The 25,253-nt window shown below is 46.1% G+C and overlaps 1 protein-coding gene across 1 annotated transcript; it reads left to right on the top strand.

Moving 5' to 3' along the window:
* Nucleotides 1–21,267: 21,267 nt before the first annotated feature.
* On the top strand, nucleotides 21,268–23,831 carry Tmem185b (transmembrane protein 185B). Its single transcript, XM_090342966.1, has one exon. The coding sequence runs from the start codon at nucleotides 21,349–21,351 to the stop codon at nucleotides 22,399–22,401; it is 1,053 nt and encodes a 350-aa protein (XP_090199092.1). The 5' UTR covers nucleotides 21,268–21,348; the 3' UTR covers nucleotides 22,402–23,831.
* The last annotated feature ends 1,422 nt before the right edge of the window (nucleotides 23,832–25,253 follow it).

Raw genomic sequence — 25,253 nt, 5'->3', positions numbered from 1 at the left:
TTCCGCTATGAGAGGTAGGGTAGCTCACTCCAGCCTCTTAATATCCAGCCTCTTGCTTCCAAGATGTCTGCTATATTTGTATTCCTGTGCCTAGCTAGAACAAGAAAAAAAACGGCCCATTCATCTATTGCGGGCTTGCTACTTTTCTAGAGGTCATCCTTGTTGATGTCTACAGCCCATTGTTTTTTTTGCCAGACCTAGAACTTGAACTCAGTGCCTAAGCACTATCTGAGCTTCTTTGCTCAAGGCTAGCACCATACCACTTAAGCTACAGTGCCACTTCCAGTTTTTTCAGTTTATGTGGTACTTAAGAAGCAAGCCCAGGGCTTCATGCATGCTAGGCAAGTACTCTACCACTAAACCACACAGCCCATTCTTTTTTTTTTTTTTTGCCAGTCCTGGGCTTGAGTTCGGGGTCTGAGGCCTAAGTACTGTCCTTGGACTTTCTCAGGGCTAGAGCTCTACCACTTGAGCCTCAGCACCTCTTCTGGCTTTTTTCTATATATGTGGTACTGAGGAATCGAACCTGGGTCTTTGTGCATGCTATGCAAGAACTCTACCACTAGGCCAAACTCCCGGCCCTATAGCCCATTCTTGACATGGTGGAATCCCACTGAGCAGGTGAGGAAGCTGAGGCCTCAGAAAAGACATTTCAGAAGACTTCAGAGTAGTTCGGCACAGCAAAGTCTATTTTTGCTGAAAACACTGACAGCTTACTTGGGCAGACAAATTAAAAGTAGGGGAAAAAAATCTTGGCATCCGTACCTCCATATTTGTGTGTGTGTATGTGTGTGTCGGTCGTGGGACCTGAACTCTGGGGCTAGGTGTTGTCCCTGAGCTCTACGGCCCTACTCCTTGAGCCACAGTGCCACTTCTAGTTTTCTGATGATTGGAGATGAGTCTCACAGACTTTTAGTGCCAGGGCTGGCTTTGAACCCCGATTCTCAGATCTTAGACTCCTGAGTAGCTAGACTTATAGGCGTGAGCCACAATGTCTGGCCCTACCTCCATTTTTTATAGATGTTTGTTTTGCAACATTCATCTTTTAATGGCCTTGAAATCCAAGATAACATCTTTACGAGGAGTAATAGAGAAAACTGCCCCTATAGAAAGGAGCAACAGACCCTCTTCAGGACAGGCCACCTACCAGGCAATCATAGTCTGTGTTTTCTGACCATCTCTCACACAATGACAGTAATAACAACTTTCCTAGAACCCCTCCACAATGATTGATAAGTAAGTATACTGTTCACTCCCTACCCAAATTCTTTGTCTATTTATTTTTTATTTTTAAATTAAAAATTATTATAAAGGTAATATACAGAGGATTACAGTTACGCAAGTCAGGAAAAGAATTCACTTCTTTACAATGTCACCTCTGGCCCCTCTTCCAGTTTTCCGTCCCATCTCTACCCTCTTTTTTTTTTGCCAGTTGTGGGGCTTGAACTCAAGGCCTAAGCACTCTCCTTGGATTTTCTCAAGGCTAGAGTTCTACCCTTGAGCCACAGCACCACTTCCAGCTTTTTCTATGTATGTGGTGCCAAGGAATCGAACCCGGGTCTTCGTGCATGCAAGGCAAGCACTCTACCACTAGGCCAAACTCCTGGCCTCTACCCTCTTTGTCCATTTAAATTTAAAGCTTGTGTGTGTGACCTGAAGATGGGCTGAAATGCTTTCTCCCCATGCCTATACTATGAAATAAACCTCCTTTGTCTATCCCTAACTTGTATCTATTTGGTATATACGGGTGAGTGGCTGACATGTGGACATGACATGTGGAACCCTGGAGTTTGGATCTGGGCTTAAATATTCAGTTTGAGGTAGCCAGATGTTTCCCAGAGAGGTAAAGTTTTAATGGGCTTGGAAAATGAGAAGGAATCTGACAGCACACACAAGATGAGGGAGAAGGAGGACACGAGGGTGAGAGAGTTGGAAAGAATCAATGGCTGGGGCTTCTGAAGAACCAAGGGCTCCATGGCATGGCACCCACAAATCGACTGATTAAGCTAAACACGATGGATGGTTGAGCAGAGTCAGAGGTGCATTTCAAAACTCCACAAGGAGCAGAAATTCTGGATTGACAGGAAGAGCCCCAGCCTGGCCTGGAGAGAAGTGGTGGGTAGTGGTTCCCAGAGGAAAACACCATGGATATCATCCATGTAGAAAAGCCTTCCAGGACGCTGGTGGACCAATAGGCACTCTACAACCTCAGGATTCAAAGACCTGGGGCTCTGCACCACTGGTCTGTGACACACTTCTCCCAGGAGACTCAGGCTGAGTGCTTCTGTGCTCAGCATCCCTCAGGCCTGGGCGCTAGGCCCAGGGCAACAAGTCAGTATACTCATATGCTCACACACACATGCCGGAACAAACGAAAGGTGAGGACCCACACTAGCAGTCCAACAAACTAGAGGGAAGGATTAGACAGAGGATGGCCCTATACGCTCATGCTCACTGCAATTATTACACAGCCATGAGAGGGAAAATCTACTCTAAGAGAAGCCTCAGGGCCCTCTTCTGTACCTGTGATAGATTCTTCTTCTTCACTGTGACAGACACTTTTCATTTTGTTTTGTTTTTGTTTTTTTGCCAGTCCTGGGGCTTGAACTCTGGGCCTGGGCCCTGTCCTTGAGCCACGGCACCACTTCCAGGGCTCCGGGCATGGTAGTCAAGCACTCTACCACTAGGCCAAACTCTTGGCCCCTGTGACAGACACTTTTGAGAATAAAGAAAGAAAGACTTGCTAGGTACTTGTGGCTCATGTTCATTCTATAATCCTTTCAACTCAGGAGGCTGAGACCTAAGGATTGCATTTCAAAGCCAGACCAGACAGAAAAGTCCTTGAGACCGTTATCTCCAATTAATTACCAAAAAGCAGGTAGTGGAGCTTTGCCTAAAGTAGAAGAGTGCTAACCTAAGGGAAAAAGCTAAAGAAGAACACCCTGGCCCAGAGTTCAAAGCCCATGCTTGCACAAAAGAAAAAAATAAAAACGAGACCTGGCCAGGGCAAGGCTCACACATATTCCCCTCCAAACCCCACATTAATTGATTCTACAACCCAAACTGCTAAACCCAAGCTCAAGGGGGATCCATCCACAAGGGTGTAGCTATGGAGGCCATGACCTTGAAGCCGATGTTGGCAGACACATGGGCCTGTGCATCCAGCCTGGAAAGTGGCTCTGTACCCCAGAGCAATGGTGGCGAATATCTGCTCTCTGGAAGGCCTAAGAACTGGCACTTGGCCAGGCAGTTTCTAATGAACAGATGTGGCTTTATTTGTATTTGGTTTATATATATATTATATATATATAAAAGAATTTATTAACATTGATTTTTACATATTTCAAATGATGTATTTAACAAACAAGTATTCAAGAAGGAAATCTCTATATACAAACACTGGCAATTAGGCTGAGGGTTTGTATGCCAGTACTAAGAGTTCATTGGAAGGCTAGGAATGTAGCTTAGTGGTAGAGTGGTTGCCTAACATCCATGATTCCTCAGTACCACAGAAACAGGAAAAGTCAAAGTGGTGCTGTGGCTCAAGTAGTAGAGTACAAATCTTGAGCAAAAGAAGCTCAGGAACAGTGACCAGGGCCTGAGTTCAAGCCCCACAACTGGCAAAAAAAAAAAAAAAAGGTAGAGTTACTTGGAGGTAAGGACATTCTTGCCCCGGGCTGGCTTTAGATTGAAATCCTCAGCTCTCAGCTTCCTGAGTAGTCAGGATTGCAGGCTTGAGCCACTGGTTCTGGTACAGATGGGTTTGGGGCCATGTGCCCCAAGATGCCTCAGTATCTGAACAGGAAAATCCAGCTGTCAGGGTCCCTGCAGCTGCTGTCCTGTTTGAACTCAGCATTTTGTCCTCTGAGGGGTAAAATTGCTGCTGCCTCTCCTTCCCCATCTTCTCACTCCTGTAGTCTGCCTTGAGGAAGATCAGTAAGGGCTTTAGTATTGTGTTCCTACTTCATGGTTGGGAAATGGTAGGTGCTCAGTCAACACTACTTGTCCTCAGTGAGTAGGGAAAGTACATATGCAGATGGCTGGCTCAGCCCTGGATTGCCTGAGACCACCCCGTGCTTTGCCACTTATTTGGCTGCCTGAAGCTTAGAGCTCATGTGCAAGCCCACAGACAGGAGCAGAAACCACTTCACAGCCAGCAACAGTGCTGGGCACAGCTTTGGCAATGTCAGTCACTGACAGACATTTTGTTAATCTCAAGAAAAAAATCCTTATTTGTGACCAAATAAGGGCGTGGGATAAGATGGGAAGTGTAATGCAGGATGGAAGGTAGAAGTCAGAACCTGGGTTCTCTGCAGGAATCATCCTGCTGGCACAGTGGGGATGGGTTTTTGGGGCACAGATCCAGACAGACCCAGGGACCAAGGTGTTTGCCTAAGAGCCTGCAGCCAGTCAACAACCATAGCCTGTATTAGTCAACACACCGGCCAGGATGCCCTGCTTAAAGTCCATGCTTCAGACATGAATCAGTTTCAAAAGGTAGAAAGCCAGGATGCAGCTCTGCCAGGGGTCTGCAGGAAGGAGAAATAAAATAAGCCTTTCCACTCCCACCCCGACCCCATCATGTGCTAGGGGCTAGAAAGCACCCAGGAGTATGCCATTGGCTGGCCTTGTTCAGGTGGCTTTTCTAAGTGAGCCCAACACCTGTCACAGTCTTTCAGAACACTTGAGAGTATACAAAAGGAGTCAGACTTCACTGGGGGCTCATCTACAATCTCATTCTGTTCAAAGGAAGGAAGCTAGAGGCTCATGCCTATAATCCTAGCTACGTAGGAGACTGAGATCTGAGGACTGAAGTTCAAGCTATCCAAAGGAGAAAAGTCCATGAGACTCTTATCTCCAATTAACCAGCAAAAAGCTGGAAGAAAAACTGTGGCTCAAGTGGTAGACTGGAGCAAAACAGCTCAGGAACAGTGCCCAGACCCCATGTTCAAGCCCCAGGATCTGGAAAGGAAGGAAGAAAGGAAGGAAGGAAGGAAGGAAGGAAGGAAGGAAGGAAGGAAGGAAGGAAGGAAGGAAGGAAGGAAGAAGGAAGGAAGGAAGGAAGGAAGGAAGGAAGGAAGGAAGGAAGGAAGGAAGGAAGGAAAGAAGAAAGAGAAAGAGAGAGAGAAATAAAGAAAAGAGGAGGAGGAAGAGGAGGAGGAGGAGGAGGAGAGGAAGATGATGACCCGTGAGCCCGTCCAAGCTCTGGAAATGGGGACAGTGAAATGATGGTCACCTGACACACAGCTGTGGTCAATGGTAGATGTAGCACAGCTGCATCATGATCTAGGCATGGGGTACCTTTACATCACAAAGGGGAGTCTTATACCTCACTTTCAGTCACACAAGGTCTTATACTTGTGTGTGTGTGTGTGTGTGTGTGTGTGTGTGTGTGTGTGTGTGTGTGTGTGTGTGTGTGTGTGTGTGTGCTGGTCTGGGACTTAAACTCAGGGCCTGGGCACTGTCCCTGAACTTCTTTGGCTCAAGACTAGTGCTCTACAGCTCCACTTCCAGAGCCTTTTCTGAGTAGTTTATTGGAGATAAGAGTCTCATGGACTTTCCTGCCTGGGCTGGCTTTGAACTGTGATCCTCAGACCTCAGCATCCTGAGGATTACAAGTGTGAGCCACTCCAGAGAAATCAGTACTGTCATGAGTGAGGTTCCAGGGAGCTCCCTCCCACTTTCCCCAATTAAGGACAACCAAGAAGGCACCATCCATGAAACAGGAAGTGAATTTTTGCCACATACTGAATCTGCTTGTGCCTTAGTCTTGGGCTTGACGCCTCTAGAACTGAGTTGTCACCCAGTTGTTATAAATATAGCCTCCAAGAACCACCAGAGTCACAATGATAGACACAAAATCAAAAAGTTGTCTCAGCAAGGCAAATTTCTATTCTTGCAGAAAGGTGTGCCACCAGCCAAAAATCAGGCAAGCAAGCACACAGAACACACACACCGGCTGCTTCCAATTGATTCCTAACACAGCAGCACCTGCCTCTCTGCTCACAATGACTGAGCTCAGGTTTGTAATCTGCTTATGATTACTTAGTTTGAATGTGGTAGCATGGATTTCTATAAGATGACCATTAAAATACTTAAAAATAGGGGCCGGGAATTTGGCCTAGTGGTAGAGTGCTTGCCTAGCATGCACGAAGACCCGGGTTCAATTCCTCAGTACCATATACATAGAAAAATGTCGGAAGTGGTGCTGAGGCTCAAGAGGTAGAGCTCTAGCCTCGAGAAAGTCCAAGACAGTGCTCAGGCCCTGAGCTCAAGCCCAGGACTGGCAAAAAAAAAATAAATTAAAAAATTACTTAGAAATAAGATGAAACAATACACAGCAATCTCAAAACATACTATACTATGTCTTGAACAATCAGATGTGTGTCTTCTGAGGTGTGTCTCAATTCCATCTCAGAAAAAAACAGACAAAACCTTGCATTTCAAAAACCTTTCCTTGGAGTTTTCTCAAAAAACTGAAAATAGACTTTCCCTATAAGCCAGCCATACTACTCCTGAGCATCTACCCTGAGCATCATAACCCAGGATATGATAAGGACACCTGCACAGCCATGTTCATCGCTGCACTATTCACAATAGCCAAGCCATGGAAACAACCCAGATGCCCCACTACAGATGAATGGATACAAAAAAATATGGTACATATAGGCAATGGAATTCTATATAGCCACCAGACAAGATAAAATAGTGGCATTCACTGAGAGGTGGATGGAACTAGAGCAAATCACATTGAATGAGATAAGACAAGACCAAAGGAACAAAAGGCACATGGTCTCCTTGATATGTGGATATTAGATCCAACAGTACAAGAGCGATGACTCAATATTTGGGTACCCAATGTTATGGACATGGTATTAGAGATATAAATTTAAGTACATAGACATAAAAATTTATGATGGGATATATACTCTATTGACATAATGTTATATGATATAGATCGATATATATCTATGACATACAAAGTCTCAGCTTAATTTTAATTACATTCTAAAATTTATGTGCCAGTGATTGTATATAGAGATCCTCTTCCTGAATATATTTTCGTTAAACATGGCAGTTGAAATATGACGAAATTAAACAAAAGAAATATGATGTAAAAAATCAGTGTTAATAAAATCTTTTAATTAAAAAAAAAATCCTTCCTTGGGGGCCTGGAGTTTGGCCTAGTGGTAGAGTCCTTGCTTAGTATGCACAAAGAGTTGGGTTCGATTCCTTGGTACCACATACATCGAAAAAGCCAAAAGTGGTGCTGAGGCTCAAGTGGTAGAGCTCTAGCCTTGAGAAAGTCCAACGACAGTGCTCAGCCCTGAGTTCAAGACCCAGGCCTGGCAAAAAAAAAATTCCTTCCTTGGGGCTGGGAGTGTGGTGTAGTGGTAGAGTGTTTGCCTAGCATGCATGAACTCATGGGTTCTATTTCTTGCTACTACACACAGAGAAAATGCCAGACATGGTGCTGTGGCTCAAGTGGTAGAACACTAACCTTGAGCAAAAAAGCTCAAGGACAGTACCAAGGCCCTGAGTTCAAGCCCCAGGACTGACTAATAATGATAATAATAATAATTCTTCCCTACTGAGTGCTGGTGGCTCATTGCTATAATCCTAGCTACTTGTGTGGGTAAGATCTGAGGATCTTATTTCAAAGCCAGCCTGGGCAAGGAAGTCTATGAGATTCCTATTTTCAACTAACCACCAGAAAACCAGAAGTGGCACTGTGGCTTAAAGTGGTACAATGCTATCCCTGAAGAAAAGATCCCAGGGACAGCACCCAGGTCCCAAGTTCAAGTCCCAGGACCAAAAAATAAAAATAAAATAAAATAAAAATCCTTCCTTATTCCAAAGCAGATCCTCTTTTCCTTAACTAGAGCCAAGCAACCAGTCCAATTCAGGAAATTTTAAGCAACTCTCTTGGATAGAAAAGACAGTTTTTTTTCCTAGTTTATGGTAGTTTGTTATGGCATCCTGGATAGTTTCTGTTTAGTTTTTGCCGGTCCTAGGGTTTAAACTCAGGGTGTTGTGGCCTCCTGAATAAGCAGACATCTAGGAAATAATTCTTGAAACTTAAGTTCTGATCAGCTGTTTGTCAACTTCTCAGGGTTTCTCCTGGAACACTATACGGGTTAGACTAACATGACATTCATCCTGTCTCCTGCCTCCCCTGCACTGCCGTGGAACTGGGCATTGAGACATAGGGATGCCTGCACTAGACATTGCCTTCAGCCTCAGTCTTGTCTCAGTCTCAGTTCTGAGCCTTGTCTAGGGCTGAGTCTTCTCCCCTGTAATGTGGCCTCCTCACAGAGGCCCAGAGGCAAAAACAGTAAAGGAAGCTCTGCTTGCTCCATGACCCTGGTCAGCATTACCACAGTATTAGCTGTAGAAGCAATCTACCTCCCTTTCCTAAGACCCTTGAAAACCAGAAGGAACCAGGAACTAGTGGCTTATGCCTGTAATCTCAGCTCCTTAGAAAGAGCATGATTCAAAGCAGGCTGGGACAAACAAATCCATGAGATCCTTATCTCCAATTAGCTAGCAAAAAGGCCAGCAGTTGAGTCTGACTCAGGTGGTAGATTGTCAGCCTTGAGTAAAACAGCCAGGCAAGGGGCCAGGAATGTGGCTTAGTGGTAGAATGCTTGCTTAGCATTCATGAAACCCTGGGTTCAATTTCTCAGTACCACATAAACAGAAAAGGCTAGAAGTGGCACTGTGGCTCAAGTGGTAGAGCACTAGCCTTGAACAAAAGAAGCTCAGGGACAGTGCCCAGTCCCTGAGTTCAAGTCCCAGGACTGGCAAAAAACAAAACAAAAGCCAAGCCAAAGTGAATTCAAGCCCTAACACTGGCACCAGAACAAAAACACAAGACAGGGCCAGGAGTTTGGCCTAGTGGTAGAGTGCTTGCCTAGCATGCACAAAGACCTGGGTTCGATTCCTTGGTACCACATAGTTAGAAAAAGCCAGAAGTGGTGCTGAGGCTCAAGTGGTAGAGTTCTAGCCTTGAGAAAAATCCAAGAACAGTCCTCAGGCCCTGAGCTTAAGCCCAGGACTGGCCAAAAAAAAAAAAAAGAAAGAAAAACAAGACAAAGAGGAAGATTGGGTAATCTCACTTCTTAATAAGTTCCTAATTTGTTAGTAATTACAAGAAAAAAGTCCTTGGTATTCTTTATAATATTGCCCTTCCCCCTGCTGCAACACTCTGATCACATCGTTCATGAAGTTCTTTTTCCTGGATCTCTCTAGGATACTAATGATCATGAACTACTTATTTATATTGCAATTGTCAGTTACCAGCTTAGAAACTGGAAAGCAGTCTATTTTTTTCACCGTCCTCCCTGCTGCTCTATAAACACACTTGGAATTGAAGAAATTGCAAGTCTTCTGGGTAAATCATAATAGGAATTCATTTCTTGAACAGCCCTTATCCAAAAGCCTTACTGGGCAATTCAGGGACTCTAGAGAGACACTCAGCCACTGTAAGTCATAGTCATGTTCTTATAGGGAGTGGGGTGGGGAAATGTAAGTGAGGAAATCTCATTTTGTCTTAGATGGGATCTACTAGGTGAGAAGGGAAAGGTTTTAATATTTTGATGTGTCTCTGGCCTGAGGCTTGTTCTCTACTCAACCTCTGCTAGGTGAGCCAGTATTTCTTACTCTAAGCAGGGCACAGACATTGGCTGGAGATTTATTGGTGTGCCAATCACTTGTAAGGGACAGAGACTAGATGGCAGAGAATGGAAAGGCTTTCCAGAGGTACCTGGATACCTCTGGATTCGCTGGGAGCTTTAAAAATGAACCCATCCCTGCAAAGAGTCATCTGACCAGAAGTCTAGGTTGAGGCCTGGAAATGTGTGTCTAGACTTGGCTAACAGCAGTGTCCCTCCCTCTAGAGATCCCTGATATGTCCTAGGCTTTTGATTTATAAAGCAGAATCAGATCCAGGCTGGAGAAATGAAGTAGGTAGTCCATGTTAGCATAAGATGAAAGCTAGCCCAAAGACAACTTAATATACAACCTCAAGAAATACCCGGAGACAAATAGTGAAGGGGAAAGGCGTGGCATATACATGGAACACCTACCAAATATGTAAAAGTACCCTATATCTCCACTGGTTCATTTCTAACCCATGAAGCAGATACTATTATCACTTCCTTACAAAGGACAAAACAGACTCAGAGAGACTGTGACACTTGGTCAACAACATACAGTTGGTTAAATGACAGGGAAGGGGTTTGAAGATAGGTGGGCCTTTCGTTGGCTTGAGTTTAGTGTCTCCTAGCAGTGGCCTAGTTTAGAATTCTTGGCCAGCCAATGTGTCAACCTTCACCCTGATCATCCAGGTGACTAGACTATCACCCTGCAATGTATTTCCAATGTTCCTTTTTCCCCCCCCCAGCCTTGGGGCTTGAACTCAGGGCCTGGATGCTGTCTCTGAGCCTCTCTATGCTTGTCTAGTACCCTACCATTTGTGTCACAGCACCACTTCCAGATTTTTCTGTTTATGTGGTACTGAGGAATCAAACCCAGGGCTTCATGCATGCTAGGCAAGCACTCTACCACTAAACCCTATTCCCAGCCCTCCAATGTTCCTTTACTCATTCTTGTTTGTAGTTGAATTTTACATGTATCAGCTTCATCAACTCTGGTGCTTTTCTTTGGCTCTTTCAGGGATGGTTAGTGCTCTGCTTCTGCAATTGGCTGACAAGACTTAGCCCACTCCTGCCTTTATTTTGGCTGCTCAGTAGACTCAGGTTGTCTTTCTCAGATCCCTAGACATGACATATTGCTGTCTCAGCTCAGTTGAAAGTTAAACCCGGAAGAGTCTGGACTCACGAACTTGCTTGCTATAGTTGGGATGCATCTACTCTCTCCAAGATATGTATGTGCCTTAGAGGCTTCTTGCTCATTGTGTTAATGTTAAGAGTGAAGGGACTGGTTTAGGGGGTTGGACTTTGTAAGAAGTAGTTAGGTCTTTAGGATAACACTTCCTAAAAAAGGATTAATCTTAGTTATTTGTTACCAAAGAGTGAGCCTGAGTTCTAAAAATTTCTGGCTTCCAGTCTTTCCAATTTTTTTTTCTGTGTGTGTGTGTGTGTGTGTGTGTGTGTGTGTGTGTGTGTGTGTGTGTGTGTGTGTGTGACAGTCCTGGGTTATAAATTTATGGCCTTGAGGTCTTTTTTTTTTCCCTCAAGCTAGTGCTGTACCATTGTACTACTTCTGGCTTTTTTATTGGTTAATTGGAGATAAGGTTTTCTTAGGCTTTTTAGCTTGGGCTGGTTTCCAATCAGCTTCCTTAAACAGCAGCTTCCAGAATAGTTAGGATTATCGGTGTGAGCCTCCACTCACCCACCTCCCTTTCCTACTTTCTCCCTTGTATCCAGTCATTATAGTCATTTGCCTCAGGCTCTTACTAAAGTGAGGCTGAACTGTGAACTAAATTGGCCTCTTCCCTTCATAAACCTCAGGCATTTTGTTATAGAAATAGAAAAGAGAGTAATAACAGTGTGGTAAAGTCATTCATTGTCACCCAGCTTGGAATCTGCGGGCTATAAACTGAATGAATGTAAAAGAAGCTGTCATTCCCCTTATATCAGAAAAGAACAGAAACAACCCACATTTATAAGTGGATTGTGAACAAAGCATTGACTGTAGAAGAACAAAAGCCATTTTTATCTCTGACCAATTCTTACATAAAGATTTATTCTAAAGTTAATCCATATTAGTAAAAATTGAATAATTAGGTGTTTTAACAAGGCCAAAGGGACCCTGAAGGCTGTCTGAGATGATTCAAAGAAAGAAACCATTCTATATTTGGCCTTCTAGCAGCACTAAGATAACCAAGATCAGGATGCCCTGAGGAAAATATGTTTATGTTACCCAAAATTACAAGGCTAGCTGCAAATTTTGTTTCTGCCACTCCCTGCTTGCTGAAGCAGAATCTGCCTGGCAATCTGTATGTGGTTTTTGCCTTTATTAACCCAGTCCTCCTAAGGCTTGGCCCTGTCCCGGAACTTTTTCTGCTTGAGGAAGTTGAGCCATAGTTCCACTTCCAGCTTTTTTGTGTTTGTGATTAATTGGAGATGAGTCTCAAGGATTTCCTTTGGAGGCTTTCTTTGAATCTAAATCCTCAGATCTCAGTCCTCTGAGTAACTAGGATTATAGGCATGAGACATCAGAGCCCAGTTTATATTGTTTAAAAAATATTATTATTACTATGTGATTGTGGGGCTTAAACTCAGGGCCTGGGGCCTGTCTCTGAGTTCTGTTGTTTAATACTAGCACAATAACACTTTCAGTCAAAGCTCTACTTCCAGTTTTTGAGTGGTTAATTGGAGATGAGAGTCTCAGAGGAACTTTTCAGGCTGAGTTGGCTTTGAACTATGATTCTCAGATCTCAGCTTCCTGACAGGCATGAGCCACTGGCACCGAGCTTCTGTGAGACTCTTAAATTTCTATGAATTAAAAAAAAAGAGCCAGGAGTGGAGCAGTGGTCCAAGTGGTCCAGCACAAATCTTGAGCAAAAGCTTTCAGGGACAGTGCCCTGGCCCCAAGACCAAAAAGAAACCCCCAAAGCAGAATCTGAAGTGGGAACCCTAAAGCAACTAACAAAGCAGTTAAGATTCCCTCATTTAAATGCTAGCCCCATAGATCTCCGGGGGCTAATTATCTGAAATCTGCTCCTTCTTTTGAAATGCTAAAAACTTGACAACTCTCACTGTCAAGAGAGAAACTTATCAGAGAAAGAAAGTCCTAAAGCTCACCCATTGTCCAAAGTTTTGGATAGGCCCATCTCTTTATCTTCATATTTTAGGTAATAAATGACACCTTTGCCATAGTGTTGGAGGCTGCTAAAGGACCACGGTCTACTTCCCCTGCTCCCCCACCCCCCAGCTCAAAAAGATTTGAGTCTTTAACTCCCATTTCCTGCCTGGAGAGCAGGAAATGTTTCTTTCTTCCTCCCTGCTTTAACCAGTTATATAACAAAACAAATCCTGGCTAAAATTTTCTCCTTGTGATGCTCTCCTTTTTGTGAGATATCCTGAAAAGCTTTTACACATGGATCTCAAGGATCTGTGATTTTGTGAGAAAACTGGGAAGCTGAGAGAAACTCTTCCATTCTCTGGTGATTGAAACATCAAGAGGAAGATCAGCTGTGAGTCCCCAGTGTGGACTAAGGCCTTGAACAAGGGCAGGCACAGAATTGCTGAGAGCACGAGCAGCCAATCTGCACAGCCGAGTCTCAATCTGTGTTAAATGTGAGACCATCTCAATCAAACACAATTCTGTGTCCCCCTTTTTTGATGATTAATCAGAGATAAGAGCCCCAGATTAGCTGGGGCTGGTTTTGCACCTCCATCCTCATATGTCAGTCTTCTGAATAGCCACTGGTATCTGGTGAGCCTATTGCTTTCTAGCTTATGACTGACCATTCTACCACTAGAACCACACCTCCACCTCTGGCTTTTTGTTGGGTCATTAGTGATCAGAATCTGCAGGATTTTTTTCTTGATACTCAGATCTCAGCCTTCTAAGGAGTGTAAGCATGAGCTAGAGGCTCATGGTGATTTTCTAAGTATAGAAAAGAGTAGTTTTGTCATGGGGCAGCAGTGAAGCTTAGTGAAGCTTCCTTTTAAATATAGGAACTCTTCACTTAGAATCCTTGACTTCAATCACAGAATAAGAATTTCTGGACAAGTCATGATGGTAAGAAAATTTGGCAGAGCTTTAGTAAGTAAACAAGCAGGCAAGTAGACAATTGGTCAAAAAGCAGACAAAAACACATAGAAAGGCCTGAGCACACTCTAAAGGAATGTAGGCACTCTAACAGGGAGACACACACAGCTCCTTGGACTGTTGGGGTGTTTAAGTTATGTAAAGATAGGGTCTTTGGCTTTGCTCTAATCACACCTGGTATTTTTTTCTGAGTTTCAGTTAAGAATATATCCTGCCATAAAACAGATCGTTATCCTTGACATAAGGTGACACCCTGCTATCTGCATTTTGGGGCAGGTTTGTCAGACAGTTATTAATTCTTGGGGTGAGGAATGCATCCCTCAGGAATGAATACATCCTGTTGTCTCTCTTTGAAGCAAAGATCCTTTCTTTCTCTTCCTTCCTTCCTTCCTTCCTTCCTTCCTTCCTTCCTTCCTTCCTCCCTCCCTCCCTCCTTCCTTCCCTCCCTCTCTCTCTCTCTCTCTTCTTTCTTTCTTTCTTTCTTTCTTTGCTTGAACTCAGGGCCTAAGCCTGTCCTTGGGCTTTCTCAAAGCTAAAGATCTACCACTTGAGCCACAGCACCATTTCCGGCATCTTCTATGTATGCGGTACCAAGGAATTGAAGTCTGAGTCTTCCTGCATGCTAGGCAAGCACTCTGCCACTAAACTCCCGGCCCCAACACTTCATTTCTAAATATCTTCTTTCTGTGTTGCCTTCACCAAATCTCAGTTTCCTTATCTTGTTTTCATTTCACCTAAAATGACTTTGTTCCATTAATCTTTTTTTTTTTTTTTTGGTGCCAGTCCTGGGGCCTGAACTCATGGTCTGGGCACTGCCCCTGACCTTCTTTTGCTCAAGGCTAGCACTCTACCACTTGAGTCACAGTACCACTTCTGGCTTTTATGTTTATGTGACACCCAGGGATCAAACCCAGGGTTTCATGCATAGTAGGCCAGAACTCTACCACTAAACCACATTCCCAGCCCTTGTCCTGAGATTCTTACTCTGCAATTTTAGTCAAGGGTGTGGGATTAAAATCCTAAGTGGAGGGTCCCTTCTTTTAGAGGGAAATGTCACAAGCCATTCCCTGGAACAAGTGATTTAGGACTGGCCTTCTCTCCTAGGAGAGGGGACAATAAACACTAATGTGGCCACCTTTGAGGTGGGAGACTGGCAATAGTCTATATCTTTCATACATTGTTTCCTTCTGCCCTCACATCAAGATTATCTCTCTTTCTGTACAGGGTGACTGGAACCTCAGTAACTTACCAAGGTCATGGGGCTGTGTTCCCACCACAGCCTCCTACTGTGAAAAGGGAGTGTTAGCAGCCTGGAGGCAGAGGCTGGCAGCAGGGTCTGGGTACAGAGGCCAGGGGTCTTCAGAAGTAGTCTCCCTTCTAGGGTAGGCTGACACCCGCCTTCTCTGAGCAGGAAGGCCTGAGCTGGGCCTACCTGCTGCAACTGAGCATAACGCTAACTGAGGATGGTGCATATGGAGTAAAAGATACTTGTAGGCTGATCGTAAAATAAAAATGAGTCTGGATATCTGGGTGACCTAGTGTAATCCTAGGAGTCCTTATAAAGCTAAGGGCAGAAGTCCAGATGCGGCCGGGTCCACTGAGACTCCACAGCCAGGAAACAGGATGGGGTGGGGAAAGAACCAAGCAAAGGGAAAGGGAGTTCAGTCCACAAGGCTGAATTCTGCCAGCACAGTGCTCAGAAGCAGAGTTTCCAATACCTACATACCAGGCCGACTTCTGAGTCAAGCCTGGGTGCTAACAATTCCTGCAGTAAATAGCTCCAACAAAGATGAACTTCCCAGCCAGAGAACAGACAGCATGTAATCTGGTTATGCATCCCAGCAACGAGAGGTCAACTGGAACCTGGAGCTCAGGTTTCCTGGAGGGACAGGATGGGTGCGAGGAGTCCTGTGACAGGAACAAAGCTCCTGGGGCTGCAGGAGGCCAGGGAAGAGGCACACAACTCTACCATGGGGAGAGAAGGTTTTTCCTAGGACTTGAAAGACTGTTTGGGGTCTTGGTGGTCCAGAAAGGGGAGAGGGACCATGGGGTGGGCTGCATAGCACATTCAGGGGACTGGAAGAGTGGCCTAGCTGCATACAAGAACTGCTGGTGGGCTGGGTTAGCCCTGGAGGCCTCAGAGGCCAGTCAGGAAGTTGGGGTTAAAGGGAAAGGTGCAGGACGGACACAGCTCTGGACTTCCCCCTCAGTGACCCTCAGAGCAGGCTAGTCCCTGCCCTCTGAAGCACCACTCCCCAAGGGAGAAGGCAGGGGAGTCAGGCCTGCTGTACAGCTTCTTATCTGCTAGAAAAGGATGCAATTATACTTGAGGTTTTGTGACAGCCTAGAGGGTGACTGTACCATGTAGCACCTGGCACTTGGCAAGCAATGCATGCCAGCCTTAAAAAGTAAATAAAGACAAGGGCAGGTCCCTAGGAGACCAGCCACGTCAGGGAAAACCTCAAGGGAGGGGGCAAGTCCAAGAAACACAGCAGGAGATCCAGGTCTGAAGGCCCAGGAACTCCAGCCAGGGGATGGATGGCAGAGAGCAACCCCAGTACTTGTCCTGAATGTAGAACTCTAGCAATAAAGAAACAGAATCCAAACTCCTGTCCTTGCCACAAGCTGGCAGCAGAGGCCTTGAGATCATCTGACTACAGAGTGGGAGGCTTTCCAGCTATTATAATAGGGCCCAGAGAATGGGACTTAGCTTCAGATCTTTCTGGTCTGCCAGACCCTTCCCCAGGCTCTGCTTCTCCCATTCTGGCAATATTGATTAGATTGTTTGTCTCAGTTTAAATGCAAAGTTCTGTGTATTGATGACTGGTTCATTATTCCTCAAATGTATCCTATGTGCTTGTGTGTGTGTGTGTGTGCGCGTGCATGTGTGTGTGTGTGTGTGTGTGTGTGTGTGTGTGTGTGATGTCTAATTCTTTAGAACATTTCAAATATTGACAGCTCATGCTCGTTCTCCTGGTATCAGTGTGAGGGGAAGCTCATGCAGGTTGTAATGTGCAGTATATATGCCAATATACAATCCTATGTGCTTTTATTAGCCCATTTCACAGGTATAGAAGTTAGACTAATGGGAGGGTTCATTTATTTTTTGTATAGCCAATAAATACTTTTTTCAGTATCTTTTTTTTGGTGTAGAGTTCACGTTGAACTTTTTAAAATTTACTTATCTTAGAAGTGACACACAGTGGGCTACATGTACATTTGTCAGGAAATCCGTACATTTCCTTTCACACAGTGTCATCTGTCCCCTCATTCTCTCCCTTTCCCTCCCTCCCATCTCCACACATAAGTTGCACAGTTCACTTTCATCCGTGTCCAGTGTGCTCCACTGCTGCACTGTTTCACCCTTTTCCTTGGATTCTGTGCCCTCCCCTCACACAGATACACATGTGAATACACCATATATAAGGTAAAGAATACAGTCATCAGAAAAAGAAAAAAAATTCAGAAAAAAGTCCTTTATTTTTTAAGCCATTATCTTTTTTTCACTGTTCTATCAGACTGTTTATTGTCCACAATTTTTCAGAGTTAAACAATTTTCTCAGGATTAGTTAAGTCAGAGACAGAATTCACAAAAGAATACTTGGTAGTTTTACATAATCTCTTGCAAACCAGTCAGAAGCAGCAACAAAAACCCATATATAGCAGGATGTGTTGTACATTGAAAGCATTTTCAGTTCCTCCACACTGGGCACCAGAAATTTCTAGAAGCCACTAGACAAACTTACTTTGTTTTCTTTTATTTTTTGTGGGGTCATGGGGCTTGAACTCTGGGCCTGGGCAATGTCCCTAAGCTCTTCAGCTCAAGGATACTGCCCTACGCTTGAGCCATAGCCCCACATCCTGTTTTCTAGTGATTAGTTGGAGATAAGAACCTCACAGCTTTGTATTGTCCAGGCTGGCTTAGAACAAAGATCCTTAGATCTCCTGACTAACTAGGATTACAGGGGTGAGCCACTGTGCCCCCCACCCCACACTTACCGTGTTTCCTTATTGTTGAATAATCAGAGGAGAACACATTGGGGCCCTCGAATCATCCTATTGTCAATACCTATGGGTTTGTTTTCAATATGTATGGTTGGTTTTTCTTCCAGCTATGCCTAATTCTGACATATCAGTTTGAATGACACTGAATGAACTTCATTATCTTTTTATACTCATTGTAAGCCATTATCTCTTTTTCTGGGGGGAGGTCATGGGGCTTGAACTCTGGCCTGGGCACTGTCCCTGAGCTCTTCAGCTCAAGGATACCACCCTCACCCTGGGCCTGGGTGCTATCCCTGAGCTCTTCAATTCAAGGCTACAGCCCCACAATCCCACTTCTCATTTTCTAGTGATTAACTGGAGAGAAGAGTCTCTCAGCTTTGGCTTTGTATTGCCCAGGCTGGCTTTGAACTGTGATCCTCTGATCTCAGCCTCCTGAGTAGCTAGGATTATAGGCATGAGCCACCATGCCCAGCTTAAGCCATTATCTTTTTATTTAAAAAATTGTTATAAAGGAAAATATTATAAAGATGATATACAGTAGGGGCTACAGCTTCCTAAGTCAAGTACTGTTAGGTCTGCCCCAAGAAAAATGGCCCCTTGCCTTGTCTTCCCTCCATGCACTTATGGCCCCTTCCCTAGAAGTCCCTGCTTAGCACTTGTGTACCCAGGTAATAATGGTGCAGTTGGGGGTAGTAGGAGGTCCCCCAGGATCTGAGGTCATCGCTGTGGCCATACCTCCATCCCCAGTGGGCTGGTATAAAAAACTATGCCTAAATGACTGCATGGCAGTTTCCTTTCAATGAACCTTATGAGTACCTTTCCTTTGTTCTGTTTTTCTCTCCCATCTCCATCCACAAGTTATATAGTTCATTTTCAACATTTTATTCTTTTTTAAATTTTATTTTATAGAGCTTGAACTCAGGGCCTTTTGGCATTTTTCCATCTGTGCTCTCAGCTTGTTTTTACTCATTGCTGACACTCTTCCATTTGAGTCACACCTCTGCTTCTGGCCTTTTGTTGATAAACTGGAGATAAAAAGATTTACAGATTTGAATGCCTGGACTGGCTACACGCTGCACCTTCTTGATGTCTACTTTGTCTGAGGAAAGCAGGCTCATAGGTCAGGATCCTGATCACCACTTTCCTCTAGAAGGCTCAGAATAGGGGCTAAATTTAAGGGTAGAGGTGGACATGTCCTCTCTCCAGACACTCTTTCCTGGTTACCCCCACAAAGACTGAGAATCTATGTTCTCTGTGTATGTGTGAGTTGAGTTCAGGGCCTACTTGCTACCTTTGAGCCTTTTTGTGCTCAAGGATAGCCCTCTACCACTTTGAGCCACAGAGTCACTTCCAGTTTTCTGGGGGTTAACTGGAGATAAGAGTCTTGCAGACTTTCCTCTCTTGGCTGGCTTTGAACCACAACCTCACATCTCACCCTCCTAAGTAGCGAGAACTATAGATGTGAGCCAGCAGCACCCAAAATCTGTGTTCTTCAAATAGCCTTTTTCCATCTCAAGAGTCCAAGAATTTTTGTGTCAGCACTCTACACACATTGGAAAGAAACAAACTAAACTGTAACCCCTCTGTACATCACCTTTATAATAGCAATATTTTTTTTTTGCTAGTCCTTGGGCTTGAACTAAGGGCCTGGGATCTGTCCTTGGGCTTTTTCTACCATATGAGCCACAATACCACTACTGGCTTTTTTTGTGTATGTAGTACCGAGGAATTGAACCCGGGTCTTTGTGCATGCTAGGCAAGCACTCTACCACTAGGCCAAACTCCCGGCACTAAAGAGACTTTTATTTTTTTGTCGGTCATGGTACTTGAACTCTGGGCTTGGCTTCTTCACTCTACCCCTGGAGACACAGCACCACTTCCTAAAAAATTTTTTTAAAGAAACAGACTAGGTGAGACTGATAGGGGTTGCAAAGGAGTAGGCCAAGCAACCAAAGATCTGCTAAGCCTGGGGACAGTAAAAAAAAAAAAAAAGAGGAAGAGCAAGCCTTTCAGTCTACTCACCTGGTTGAGAAAGAGTGCTCCAAACCCCAGCCCCACTGAAACTTTGTTGACCCCTGAGACCAATCCCCCGAATTAACAGCAGGAACACAGGCCCAGAAAGGGATGAATTTTGCTTAGATTTCTCAGCTGGCAAGTGAACTAAAATCCAGGCACTGTTGGCTCATGCCTTCTAATCCTAACTACTCAGGAGGTTGAGATCTGTGAGGACTGCATGAGAAGCCAGCCATTGCAGAAAAGAAGTCCCTGTGAAACTCTCATCTCCAATTAAACTCTCAATCACAAAAACCAAAACCCAGAAGTGTAGCTGTGGCTCAAAGTAGGGTGCTAGCCTTGAGCAAAAGGAGCTCAGGGACAACACCCAGGCCCTCAGTTGAAGCCCCACAACTGACAGACAGACAGACAGACAGACAGACACACACACACACACACACACACACACACACACACACACACACACACAGCCAGAACTGGAGCTGTGGCTCAAGCGGTACAGGGCTAATGGTGAGTGACTAAGCTGAGTCAGCATTCAGGCCTTGAGTTCAAGCCCTAAGCCCAACACCAAACATAAATAAAACGAGGGACTAAATGTCACCCTGCTCCCCCCCCACACCTCCCCCCATCTAAACCCCGATCCTGATGCTAAACTGGAGAGATGCGCTCTCGGGTGCGGTTCCTCCTGTGTACCCTCGTGGCAGGGCCCGGCGGGGTCCAGCACCAACCCCAGCACCCGGCCGTCCCTTCTGGATCAGGAGGGGCCCTGGACCACCGGCTTCACGGCTCGGCCTGCCACGAGTTTTGCGCGGGGAGGCACCTGGCCCGGCTTCCGCCCTCCGCGCACCGGTCCACGCGCGAGAACATCCCTCCGAGGAGGTCACAACAGTTACTCGCATTCCCTCCCTCGCTCACACCCTCGCCCTCGCCGGCCACTCGCCTGGCCCGCGCCCACTCTGGAGCGCGCATCCGAGCCCACGCCGTTCCCCGGAGCTGGCGCCTCTCAGCCGGCACTCTCGCAAGCCGGCCACCGGCTCTCCGAACCCGAAGAGGGCTGGGGGCTGCGGCAGAAGGACACGCCCACCCGCCGCGGCACGCCCCCTTCCGGGTTCCGGCCCCGCCCCTCAAGGGATCCCGCCCATCCGCGGCTGGGAGGATGTGAGCTCAGTCCCGCCTCCACGTTCCGGGCCGCAGCCAGGAAGCGTCTGCCGGCAGAGAGGCTGTGGGCTCGCCCGCCGCCAGCTGGCCGGCCTAGGCGTCCGTCCATAAGGCACCCGGGGCCCTCTCGGCCCCGCCCTCCTCCGCCTCCCCCCTGGCGCCTCCCTAATGGGTGCCGAATGACGGCCGGCTGCCGAGCGCAGGCAGAGCCCCCCGCGCAGACGCCGCGCCGCCTCGAGCCCGCGCACGCCGTGCCCCCGGCACGCTGGTGGCCGGGCCACGTGACCGCGCGCGCACGTGCTCCGGCCTCCCAGCGCCGCGGCTCGCCGCTTCCTGCCCTGCCGGCCGGGACGGCCGCGGCCCACCTGGAGGAGGAGGAGGAGGCGGCGGTCCGGGGCGGGCGAGCGCCCGTGGGCGGCAGCCTCCGCCATGAACCCCCGGGGCCTGTTCCAGGACTTCAACCCGAGTAAGTTCCTCATCTACGCCTGCCTGCTGCTCTTCTCCGTGCTGCTGCCGCTCCGCCTGGACGGCGTCATCCAGTGGAGCTACTGGGCCGTCTTCACCCCGATCTGGCTGTGGAAGCTGCTGGTGGTCGCGGGCGCCTCGGTCGGGGCTGGCGTCTGGGCTCGCAACCCTCGCTACCGGACGGAGGGGGAGGCCTGCGTGGAGTTCAAAGCCATGCTGATCGCCGTGGGCATCCACCTGCTGCTGCTCATGTTTGAAGTCCTGGTCTGCGACCGGGTGGAGCGGGGCACGCACTTCTGGCTGCTGGTCTTCATGCCGCTCTTCTTCGTGTCCCCGGTGTCGGTGGCCGCCTGCGTGTGGGGCTTCCGGCACGACCGCTCTCTGGAGCTGGAGATCCTGTGCTCCGTCAACATCCTGCAGTTCATCTTCATCGCCTTGCGGCTGGATCGCATCATCCACTGGCCGTGGCTGGTGGTGTGCGTGCCCCTGTGGATCCTCATGTCCTTCCTCTGCCTGGTGGTGCTCTACTACGTCGTGTGGTCCCTGCTGTTCCTGCGGTCGCTGGACGTGGTGGCCGAGCAGCGGAGAACGCACGTGACCATGGCCGTCAGCTGGATCACCATCGTCGTGCCCCTGCTCACTTTCGAGGTGCTGCTGGTGCACCGGTTGGACGGCCACAACGCGTTCTCTTACATCTCCATCTTCGTCCCTCTTTGGCTGTCCTTAATAACCTTGATGGCCACGACGTTCCGGCGAAAAGGGGGCAATCATTGGTGGTTTGGTATTCGCCGAGACTTCTGCCAGTTTCTGCTTGAGATTTTCCCATTTTTAAGAGAATACGGGAATATTTCGTACGATCTCCACCACGAAGACAGTGAGGATCCTGAAGAAACCTCAGGCTCCGAAGTGCCGAAAATCGCCCCAATGTTTGGAAAGAAAGCCAGGGTAGTTATAACTCAGAGCCCTGGAAAATATGTCTCCCCGCCCCCCAAGTTAAATATCGATATGCCAGACTAAACTCCTCCGCCAGGCAGGCCCCTTAGGTGAGATAAAAACCATACATACATACTTTGCTTTTCCCTTTGTTCATCCATCCCAAAGCTGGAACTGGAAAGAGGCACCAGACACCTTGTTTCATGCCCGGTTTGGGATGCCTGTCAGTGACTTGGCATCGCGCACCGTAGAGAGAAAAGGTCGTTCTGTCTGTGAGTGTGTGTGTGAGTGTGTGTAACAGACAAAACTTGCTTCCCAGGTTGATGTTTTAGAGCTAGCTGTGGCAGTAAGTGGACCTCTTCATGGATTCTTAGAATAGGTACACAATCATTTGTTCTTGTTGTTGTTGTTTTTTAATATGCTACTGTACCTGTCAAAAGTATTGTTTCAGAAAGTATTTTTATACACTACTGGTCTTAAAATTGTATTTCAGACTGTGCCTGTTGTGACAAAGGCAAGTGTACAGAATTCTCTTTCCCAGCTCACAGCTGTTATTCCAACTGTTAAAATCATTTTTCCTTGGGCTTTGCCTACGCTGGCCTTTAATATTCAAAGAGGTGGATTTTTGTAATGGAGTGAAAGTGTGCATAAATAGTATTTATATGGACATTTAAGCAGTTTATGTTTGAGTAGTTCAAAGTACAGTGTATTATGTTACAGTATTTTTTTAAGTTTCTATGTGAAGATATGTATCTATCTATTATAGAAGTCCTTAAAGACTGCATAACATGTTAATTCATGCCTGGTGTGGGATCCTGTCAAAGGGGGAGGCGTGTATAAGCAGGGATTGAAAAGCCCTTGGATCTGAGTTTTCGGGTGAGAGGGCTACTACACAGTGCCATCAAGTAGAGGGAGGAGCCAATGCCCTTTGGGAATAGGTGGAATGAGCCTGTGTGGTACTGGGCTATAAAAGACACTTGTTTACCACTGTGATTCTCCTTACTGGTAGGAGCAACAAAAATAAGCAACAAGTGGTTTGGTCATTTCTTAGTGGTTTGCCATAATGTAAAGTGTCACTTGTCATCAAAAGCTGGAGATGTGGCCATAACAACAAAAACAAAAAAGGTAACAGGATGATACTTTAAGAGTTCAGGTTATTTTTAAGATAAGTACAATGTTTCTTTAGGTGCCTGGCCCTTGCAGGTGATCTGAAGGCAAAAGCTGGTGATGTTCTGACTGGGAACAAATAAATATTTGAGAAAGGAAGTTAAAAAGTGTTTTGTACCTGGGAGAAGGAATCCCTTTATTGACTGCTTATTTAAAAAGACTTGAATTGGGCTCCATGTATTCAGTACACTCTTCCCTGACCATGCGGCAGACCTATTGTATTTGAAAACAGAAACCGAAGTTCACTATTTTTGTGCCATTTAAAACATTATTCTATAATCCTAGTACTTAGAAGCCTGAGATTTGAGGATTGTAGGTCAAAGGCAGCTCAGGCAGGAAAATCTCACTCTTACCTCCAATAAAGTAATCAGAAAAAGATAGAAGTGGTGCTATGGCTCGAATGATAGAGGGCTAGCCTTGAACACAAAGAGGCTTAGGGACAGCATGGAGGCCCTTAGTTCAATTCCTGAACTAGCAAAAAAAAAAATGTCTGAAGGCATTCAGGTCTGGCTTTCTTATTGTTACACTGGTTCAGAGTAATGTTTTATTCTTTTCATACTTTTTTTTTTTTGCCAGTCCTGGAGCTTGAACTCAGGATCTAAAAATGTAATTAAGCTAAACACTTGCACACTATGTTTCTCCTTGCTTCAATTTCTGTCTCTGTCTCACACACGTATACACACTTCTTTTTTTTTTTTTTCCAGTCCTGGGCTTGAACTCAGGGCTGAGCCCTGGCCTTGGACTTTCTCAAGGCTAGAGCTGTACCACTTGAGCCTCAGCACCACCTTTTTTTTTTCCTATGTATGTGGTACGGAGGAATTGAGCCTGGATCTTCGTGCATGCTAGGCAAGCACTCTACCACTAGGCCAAACTCCTGGCCCCACACACTTATTTTCTTTTACATAATTCATCCCAATTTATTCGAACACTAATTATCAATATGTAACACACACACACACACTCACACTTTCTAAGAGCTAGCAGAATGTAGTATGTAACAATTCTTAAGCAAGGACCTTTCCTGAACCAGGCCTAGTGTGCTAGGCAGTCAGGAAACATGGAACATGTGAACTGAGCTACTCAAGGTCAAGGAATAGAAGTCATTGCTCAACACAGGGCCACTAAGAACAGATGGTAGGAGCTAAAGGGAAGGATGCTGCTGGCTCAGCATGACCTTCACCCAAAACTTGAGGCCCATCTTGGCTCTTTGGAGCCCAGAGCTATCCTGTGTTTCTCCATCTCCATAAAAAGTATAAACTTGGGATTTAAGGGTGAAGGATTATGTGCTGCCGGAGGAGTTGGAAAGTGGGTTTGGGAGATGCAACTTTAGGGTTTGCTTGTACTCAAGACACCTGTTCCCCCTGTTGGATCCTTCCCACTCCAACCAGCCCATCCTGCCTTCTAGTCTGAATGATGTGAAGAGCTTTCCCCCTAGGGAGGCTCTCCCTTGCCAGACTCCTCTTACTTCAGAACCATTAGGTAAGAACTGTGAGTGACAGTTGTTTGATTTGTGAAGCTGACAGGACCAAAACTATGCCTGAACATTTGTACAGTTACCACCCAACATGGTGACTCCATAGTTCAGTGTCCACTTGTGTCTGTTGACACTCATTTCTCCTACAAAGTGACCTCAAGTCAACTCTTGTTGCCAAACAACCTGAAAAGGCTGCAGCCTACAGCTACACATTTGAAAGTTGGCTGTGGGTTTTAGTCCAGGCAAGGCTCGATCCTAATTTATCCCCACCTTACACTGGGCCTGTTCTTCATGC

This window comes from Megascapheus bottae, chromosome 12 (assembly GCF_031878675.1).
Source record: "Megascapheus bottae isolate mThoBot1 chromosome 12, mThoBot2.hap1, whole genome shotgun sequence".
Taxonomy (NCBI): domain Eukaryota; kingdom Metazoa; phylum Chordata; class Mammalia; order Rodentia; family Geomyidae; genus Megascapheus; species Megascapheus bottae.
This window is presented reverse-complemented; position numbering and strand designations above follow the sequence as displayed.